The sequence below is a fragment of the Salmo salar genome, chromosome 03 (assembly GCF_965601325.2).
Source record: "Salmo salar chromosome 03, fSalSal1, whole genome shotgun sequence".
In the NCBI taxonomy this organism is placed as follows: domain Eukaryota; kingdom Metazoa; phylum Chordata; class Actinopteri; order Salmoniformes; family Salmonidae; genus Salmo; species Salmo salar.
Window position 1 is genome coordinate 29,984,419 of NC_138293.1, and position 9,192 is coordinate 29,993,610.

The 9,192-nt window shown below is 42.1% G+C and overlaps 1 protein-coding gene across 1 annotated transcript; it reads left to right on the forward strand.

The window, feature by feature from the left end:
* Positions 1 to 1,075: 1,075 nt before the first annotated feature.
* Positions 1,076 to 8,944, forward strand: LOC145877565 (laminin subunit alpha-4). The gene is made up of 8 exons (XM_082973423.1): positions 1,076 to 1,247; positions 1,330 to 1,510; positions 1,759 to 1,914; positions 1,999 to 2,164; positions 2,272 to 2,426; positions 2,612 to 2,705; positions 2,952 to 3,068; positions 3,291 to 8,944. Exons 1-8 carry the CDS (start codon positions 1,123 to 1,125, stop codon positions 3,434 to 3,436), a joined length of 1,140 nt encoding a protein of 379 aa, XP_082829549.1. The 5' UTR covers positions 1,076 to 1,122; the 3' UTR covers positions 3,437 to 8,944.
* Positions 8,945 to 9,192: the final 248 nt, after the last annotated feature.

Genomic DNA, 9,192 nt, shown 5'->3' on the forward strand with positions numbered 1-9,192 from the left:
TCATTTGACTGAACTGGTATTAGCATGTCATGTTTGTGGAGGAATGAGAGAGTATTATGAAATAGGCACTTGAACATGGAAACATACAGGTAACTTCCAAAATAAAGGAAATATTTGAGTTAAGGAGGGATACAAAGTACATTGAAAGCAGGTGCTTCCACACAGCTGTGAGTTCTGAGTTAAGCAATTAACATCCCATCATGATTAGGGCAGTGGTATTTCATGTCTGGGTCCGGGAACTGTAGTGGAGTCGCCAAATTTTCTTTATTGTTGTTGGGGGTTTTTTTTAGAAAAAATGAAGAGTACAGAAATGTACAGATTTTAAGGTTGCATCATGATTAGGTTTGGGGTGGGGTCATGAGAAATTCTTGTGGAAAAATGGGGTCCCCGCTGAAAAAGTTTGGCTTAGGGTCATGTATAAAAATGACCAGTTGCCCATTATTTTGGATAGCATGTCTAGAAGAAGAGATCTCAGCGACTTTGAAAGAGGGCACTCAAAGAAGCATAGGGGGTTTAAAAGATGTGTGTATCAGTCACCAGATCTCAACCCAATTCAACACTTCTGGGAGATTCTGGAGCGGCACCTGAGACAGCGTTTTCCACCACCATCAACAAAACACTTTTTGAAAAATGGTCTCGCATCCCTCCAATAGAGTTCCAGACACTTGTATAATCTATACCAAGGCGCATTGAAGCTGTTCTGGAGGCTCGCAGTGGCCTGTTGAACCCAAAATGGGCGTCGTCTTTCTCAGTTTGTAACTCCCAGAGGCTTACAATAGATAACCAAAAGGACTGAGGAATGAGAATGGGCTCATACATGTTTACTATTGAACACTGAGACAAGACCTTGTTCAGTTTGCTGCGTGATTGACTTGAGCTTGAGCTTTAATCATCAAACGCAGTTAATCATCAAACGCAGTGTCATATTTACCATAGCTCTTTATCCTCCAAACTTTGTCTTTGCATTTCAGAACCACTTTTCTATTGACTAAGGCAAATCCTTCCAGAGTGCCTTGTTGGACATCGGAAAACTATTTCCATAAATCCCATGTATTTAAGCCATTTTCTCTAATATTGAGTTCCTGTGTCTCTGTGCCTGTGTGTGTTGTATAGGGTGGTGGTATGGAGGTGTTAGAGGACAGTCTCTCTGTGTGTGCACACACCGTTCTAGTCAAACATGCCTACCACATTGGGGGCACTGTGAGTAGCCTGAGCTACAGCCTCACTCCCCAGGTGCTCCAGCCCAGGTGAGCGCGCGCACACACACACACACACACACACACACTCTTTCTTTCTCTCCCTGGCCTGACTCCTGTGTCTCTCCACTAGACCTCATTTCTCCCTGGACGTTAGGACCAAGTCTGCCGAGGGCCTGCTGTTCTATGCAGCCACCAGAGGGGGGAGCTCTCACGTGGCTCTCTACCTGTCCAAGGGCAGGATCAGACTGTCAGTAGGCAAGGGGAGGGAGATCTTCAACAGGGAGAAGTACAACGATGGAAGATGGCACTCGGTCAGTGGGTTATGATCTAAGAAGAATCTATAATCTGTGATGTTGTTTCACATCATATTATTCACAAACTGTGGTCGTAGGTTGATTAATGTTGGGGATTTTGAAAATGTTTCTTTGGAAATGTACCAAATCACTGTCACTACATTCAGTGACGCATGATTGCACCAAGCTTCTGGTGTCCCAGGGTCAACATTTTCACCGTGCCCCTCAATAAACAATGTCATCATTGGTGACCTCATCTTCTGCAGGTAATATTCAGCCTAGAAAAGAAGAAGTTCCGGTTGGTAGTGAATGGTATCAGGGCTCAGGATGGACAGCTGACCAGTGATGAGGCCACGTCCATGGAACTGATCTCTCCTCTTTACCTGGGAAGTGCTCCTGATTCCTTGAACACAGAACTTAAGGTAAGCAACACACAAACACACACACATACAGTACAGCATACACTCACACCCCAAAATTGTATTGTGTTTTCTCTTTACTTTCAGTGGAAGCTCCTCCCAAAGCAAAGTGTGATTGGCTGTGTGCGTAACTTCAAGATGAATGGCACTCCCATGCCAGAGCCAACCACCAATCATGGTGCTGGCCCCTGCTTTGACGGACAGACACAGAGTGGGGCCTACTTCTCAGGGAGAGGGGCATATGTCATTATTAGTGAGTAGAAAGCTAATCATTGAGATTGTCATCATCATCTTCATCATGAACCATATTACCAATCACAACAATGATAAGGCTGATGATGATAATGATGTCTGTTCCAGATGATTCCTTTGTGGTGGGCTCCAGCTTTGAGGTGGTGTTTGACATCCTTCCCAGGAATCTGACTGGTGTTCTGCTCCATGTGGGGAACTCCAGCAGGCCTCGCCGTGGGCCCAACACTGGACACCACCTCAGCCTCTACATGCACAGAGGAGAGGTGAGCCTGCCCTGCACTGGGCTGTTAAGACTGGGCCTGTCACAGCCTTATTAATAGCATTTCTCTAGCGCATGGTTGCTAGATTTGACATTTAAAACAGGATTCCAGTTCAGGCTGATTTTAGGCTGAGTTTCCTTACAGACACGTCTGTTGCGCAGTGTTGTGATGCGCATGTGTTTTTCCAGGTGGTGGCACGTGTGAACAACGGAGCTGGTGAATTTGGCGTTTCCGTTCGGCCCAAGCAGCCCTTGTGTGATGGAATGTTCCACAGAGTTGCAGGTACACTTTTGTTATAACTTGCCTCTGTCCTACACATGTTATAACTTGCCTCTACCCAACTAGCTAGCTACAAACACAGTAAGAAGTGTCTTTAATACGTAATAGGTGACGCACATGGGGAATGTGTGTGTGTGTGTGTGTGTGTGTGTGTGTGTGTGTGTGTGGTGTGTGTGTGTGTGTGTGTGTGTGTGTGTGTGTGTGTGTGTGTGTGTGTGTGTGTGTGTGTGTGTGTGTTTCTCGCCTCAGTGATCATGAGGAACAACGTTGTGGAGATGCATGTGGACACTGAGGGCCACCACAAAATAGGTCCTCCCTCCTCCCCCACTCTGACCAAAGACCCACTTTATGTGGGCGGCATTCCAGGTTGGTACTTTGGAGGAGAGGTCACTGAATTTACAGATACATTAAAACCCTATCAGACCTGGAGTTGATTGTAATAGAGAACCCCTTGTATTTTACACAAATAATAACCTATTGATCCCATTGGACAGTGAATGGTGGATGAATCAAAGTCACACTGAATGTAGACTCCATCATTATTATGCCTCTTGAATATAGTACTGTGTCTGTCTCTTCCTTGGGCAGAAACGTCCATGCACCCATCCCTCCCAGTCACGGGGTCCTTTGAGGGCTGCATCCAGAACATGAAGATCAATGAGGACCCGATCTCCTTCGAGAGGCTCTCTGGGGTATTCGGGCCACTCAACCTCAGAGAGTGTCCAGCTGGCTGAGTAGAATCTACTCCATGACCACATCCTGGGACCACATCCACTGTCCACTAGCCGCTGCGTGCAATCTGTTCCAAAAACAGAGAATGTGTATGTATGTGTGTGAGAGATAGTGTTGTGTGTGAAAGAGAGAAGTGTGTGTGCGTGTGTGCATGGAGGATAGTAAAACAAGAACCATTTGGACAAGTGGGGACATTTTGACAGTCCCCATGAGGAAAAATGCTATTTTAGGCTCAGGGGTTAGGTTTACTATTAGGGTTAGAATTAAATTTAGGGTTAGTGGTTACGGTTAGGTTTAGGGTTAGGGCTAAGGTTAGGAGTTAGGGTTAGGTATAGTTTTAGGGTTTGGGGTTAAGGTTAGGGTTAGATTTAGGGCCTAAGGTAAATAGTATTTTGGATGGGAATACATTTTTTGGTCCCCACAAGGATAGCAATACAAAACTGAGAGTGAGAGAGATGGGGAAGTTTGGCTCTTTTTACTGGCTTGGATCTTTTCGACTCCTTCAGTCAAAATAATGAATATTTAGACAAATTTTGTTCGAGTCAGTAATGCACAGAATATGCAGGACCCCCTACCGTCAAACCATGAACCATAATTCTACAAGCTTCTTGTACACCATACGGGGCTTATTTGTGACTGAGATTTGTAAACGTGTGCTTTAAAAAAATCATACATTTGTTGATTGTGAGGCATTCAAATAAGATTATTTCTTGATACATTTGAAATGAGGTCTAATTGTGGCCACACCCGGACTAAATTGTGAACGACTGTTGGCGTAATGCATTGCTTGACTGCCGTGGGGGTGATGAGCACAAAGTCGTTCGAGAACTGCAGCCCCCGAAATGATTTGTTCTCGAGTTCGAGTTTGTTAATTAAGCAGAGGCTGTGTAGGTTTTGGTTCTACAAAGCTCTGTCCGTGATAAATAAGTGACAATGCCCGAGAAACCTGTGTTTGGAGGATATATAGGCACAGGCATCCTCCAAACACCGGCTTCGAGGGCATTATCAATTTTATACAACGAGTTACCAACATATTCAAATAATGATGAAAAGCTTAATTTTTATTAATTTATTCATACGGTTTCATCATTCCACAAGATTTAGTCCCGACACAAATCTCGGGTTGCCACCCAAGTCGACTGGTTGTTCATTCTATTGTTTCGGTTGCTAGAGATGCGACCCAGTCGTTCAGTCTTTTTGTTCTGTATCTATGGACTCGACCCAGTCCATTGTTCTAAATGTTCCATTGCCATACTGGCTGGCAACGTTCTTGTCCCTTGCTTGCTAGCTAGTCAACTACGGCTAACTTACAGTCACGTCAAATAGTGGAGCCAGAATAACAGCAAAGTAGCTGCATTTGCATTTGTTTAATCTGTTTTCTAGTGACATTTATTTAGCCTGGCATAGAAAATGTGCTCACTCATCAGGACGCTGTTGTTCAGAGGAGCTAGCCAACAACACAGCTACAGTAACACAATCACTTCAAATTGAAGCTGGAAAGACCGCAAACTACAGTAGCTGCTCTTCGTTTCGTTCTACCTTTTTCCAATTGACATTTCTTTGTATATATATATATCCATTAAAATTATGCCAGTTGATTCATGATTCATTTCGACTGGCAGAGAAACGCTGCCTGTCTGTCTGGTCCCGACTCGTTCATTACTATAGCACAGCTGGAGATCGATTTTGAATATTGAAACAATGTTGCAAATGTCAGAGAGACAGACAGCAAGCTTTATACAAACATCCGCTGTTAAAAACTAAATGTTACTCTAAAAGAAATGTGAGATAATGTCTAGATGCATTTTATAGTGGAGATGAAGTGTATAACTTGCCTGCCTGGGCTGGTGAGACAGTGGAATGCGCAGTCAGATGGAACAGAGTAAATAGGCATTTTAATGTCATAGATTTAGCCGGTGGTAACTAGTGGAATAGACACCTGCTGGAATGCGCCTTTAACCACCATTCAGGATTAGACCCACCCTTGTATAATTAACAATAAGGCCCGAGGGGGTGTGATATATGGTCAATATACCAAGGCTAAGGGCTGTTCTTAGGCAATATGCAAAGCCTGGACACAGCCCTTAGCCTTGGTATATTGGCCATATACCACAAACCCCCAAGGTGCCTTATTGCTATTATAAACTGGTTACCAACATAATTATAGCAGGAAAAACAAATGTTTTGACATACCCGTGGTATACGGTCTGATATACCACGGCTGTCAGCCAATCAGTATTTAGGGTTCCAACCACCCGTTTATAATATTCAATAACCTATTAATTGCATTAATTCTTGCGACCATGCCATCAATTATCAGTTCTAAACATACCTTTTTCTTCTCTATGCTAATTATCAATTTTCCTGGGCGCATAGTACAGACAGTTGGTGCTTGGTGGTTGGAGCTTGTCGCTGAGCCGGAGGGCCTTCTTAGGGATAGGCGTTCCATCAACGGGACAGTTGTAAATCATGTATCAAATCGCCGTGTGTCATGATCGCACATTTTAGAGGAACAACAAATGTCGGTACATATAAGTGTCTTATATCGTCTGAAAGCTTAAAGTCTTGTTAATATAACGGCACTGTCCAATTTACAGTAGCAATTACTGCGAAAAAATGCCATGCTGTTGTTTAAGGAGGGCTCCTAACAACAAGACCCTTGTTTTCACCGCGATAGGTTTGATAAATTCACCTCTGAAGGTGAAATGTGTACTTACAATTTGAAATCTTGCTCTGATTTATCATCCCAAGGGTCCCAGAGATAACATGAAGTGTCGTTCTGTTAGATAAAATCATTTTTCATATCCTAAAAAGGTCCATATAGCACGTACAATCCATTTTGTATTTCCACTCGCTCAATTTGCAAAGATGGGAATCGGTGAAAATTTTACCCTAAACGTTGTTTCAACCAGTCAAATTACGTTGTATTTATTCCTCAGAGATCCTAGAACGTAACCAGACTTCACTATATCATTAGGAGTGTAGTATATCCTATGGGACACCAAATGTGGTCAGAGAGCGACACCTTCATGGCGATGACAAAAACTGCAAGAATATGGAGAGTTATGAAAACTGGGTGTTTTGCAAATGTTGGATTTACAATATGGCTACTAATACTGGAAAACCTAAATCAAAGTCCAAGTATACAGATTTGACGATATTATTGCAGAAAAATGTAATATAAATGTAAACGTGTCCTTCACGATTTGCCCAAATGTACCTGGGTGACTTCACACTAAATGTAATGTAGCTTGCTCATACTTCAAGTTATTAGTCTAAAACTTTGCACATACACTGCTGCCCTCTTGTGGACACCATCGGAATTACAACCAGTGTGATGGCTAAATTTGGGACCTTCTGTTGCATTTCAAAGATGGTGGTAGAATTATAAAAAAATGTAACGGTTGTTTTTTTCTTTTTTTTTCTTTCTTCTACCAGATCTATTGTGTTATATTCTCCAACATTCAATTCACATTTCCACAAACTTCAAAGTGTTTCCTTTCAAATGGTACCAAGAATATGCATATCCTTGCTTCAGGGCCTGAGCTACAGGCATTTAGATTTGGGTATGTCATTTTTGGCGAATATTGAAAAAAAGGGGCTATCCATTAAATCTGCTGTAGGACTCATTGCGGCCAGCAGGTCAAACAAACGACTAAAGTGAACGAGTCACTCAGAAAAACGAATCATGATTCCCGAGTCAGTAAAACGAGTCCTTCAAAAATAACGAATTGTTCGCGAACTGCACGTCGTGTGTGCGTGCGCATGCGTGCGTGCGTGTATGTTGTGACGAACAAGCGGCGCAGGTATAATTGTATGTTACTCTGTATGGAACATGAAGATAAAGAGAGGTGGGCGAGTCTGTAGTGTAGTATATTTATTTTGTGATACATGTGTTTAGTATCACCATCTTGTTATTGAATATATTCTGATATTGTAATGTGGTACCATTGGTTAGAAATGTCTATTTTTCCCCAATTATGCTCTTCCTTTGTATTTCCTGTCATCCCCCATCACACTAGGGCTCCCGAGTGGCGCAGCGGTCTAAGGCACTGTATCACAACCAGCCGTTATTTGGAGTCCCAAAGGGCCGCGCACAATTGGCCCAGCGTTGTCCGGGTTAGGGGAGGGTTTGGCCGGGGTAGGCTGTCATTGTAAATAAGAATTTGTTCTTAACTGACTTGCCTAGTTAAATAAAGGTTCAATATTTTTTTTTATAAAAATAGTATACAAAAGCTTTCTTTAGAGCTGTGGCGTTTGTTTGGTCAGTATTGCATCATGGCTACCATATAGGCTAAGCAACTCTGCTCTTTTAAAAAAGAAATGCCCTGTTGACCAGTTTAACAACGAAAATATCAGTCACAACAATTAACTCTACAATGGTATTACCATTTGAATTACCATTCTGTATCTCTAGTGACATGTAACTATGAACTCATTAAATGTTTGGGCCTACTATAATTACATTGAGATTTTTATTTATGTGAATGTTGTCTGTTAACAGAATAATTTATTATAATCGATATGGATCCAGAGTAGTCAATTATTGGTAAAAAGCAAGACATTTTCTCTCAATAGCCTCAAATTATATTCAACTGAACTGGGACCACAGAGAAATGTACACAAAATATATATTGATCGGTTTCTCACATACAAGTATACTGACCAAAAATATAAACGCAACATGCAACAATTTCAACGATTTTAATGACTTACAGTTCATATAAGAAAATCTGTCAGTTAATTGAAATCAATTCTATGGATTTCACATGACTGGGCAGGGGCACAGCCATGGGTGGGCCTGGGAGGGCATAAGCCCACTGACTGGGAAGCCAGGCCCAGCCAATCAGAATGAGTTTTTCCAAACAAAAGGGCTTTATTAGAGAGAAATATTTTCATCAGCTGTCCGGCTGGTCTCAGACGATCCCTCAGGTGAAGAAGCCAGATATGGAGGTCCTGGGCTGGCGTGGCTACACGTGGTCTGCTGTTGTGAGGCCGGTTGAATGTACTGCCAAATTCTCTTCAACAACATTGGAGGCGGCTTTTGGTAGAGAAATTAACATTAAATTATCTGGCAACAGTTCTGGTGGACATTCCTGCAGTCAGCATGCCAATTGCACGCTCCCTCAAAGCTTAAAACATCTGTGGCATTGTGCTGTGTGGCAAAACTGCACATTTTAGTCTGGCCTTTTATTGTCCCCAGCAAAAGGTGCACCTGTGTAATGATCATGCTGTTTAATCAGCTTCTTGATATGCCACACCTGTCAGGTGGATGGATTATCTTGGCAAAGGAGAAATGCAGGGATGTAACAAATTTGTGCACAATATTTTAGAGAAATAAGCTTTTTGTGTGTATGGAACATTCCTGGGATCTTTTATTTCAGCTCATGAAACATGGGACCAACACTTTACATTGCATTTATATTTGTATTCAGTATAAACTAAGCTTTGTATATCATTTTGTATAATTCTTGATTACCTTTTTCCATTATTAAACACTTTGGTGCAGATGTTGTATTCACTCTTGACAGTTACATCAACTACCATTTACTTTACATGTATGCATTCCTGCCTTTTGACCACTGATAACATTCAACATTTGTGAGTGGGTTAATCATGTCTGTCCGTCGGGCTGTTTTTTGTTGCCTATTTTTGTCAGTTGTAAATGCTTGTATTTGTTTTGAACTTGGTGTTTATCTTTCATGTGCAACAGTTGAATACAATAGCCTGCAGCCCTCAACTCAACACTGGACCTCGA

Excerpts from the sequence above, each read along its gene's own strand:
- LOC145877565 (XM_082973423.1), top strand. The coding sequence starts at position 1,123 with ATGGAGGTGTTAGAGGACAGTCTCTCTGTGTGTGCACACACCGTTCTA. Across the intron at positions 1,248-1,329 it reads CCCCAGGTGCTCCAGCCCAG|ACCTCATTTCTCCCTGGACG; the intron begins GTGAGCGCGCGC and ends TCTCTCCACTAG. Across the intron at positions 3,069-3,290 it reads TTATGTGGGCGGCATTCCAG|AAACGTCCATGCACCCATCC; the intron begins GTTGGTACTTTG and ends TTCCTTGGGCAG.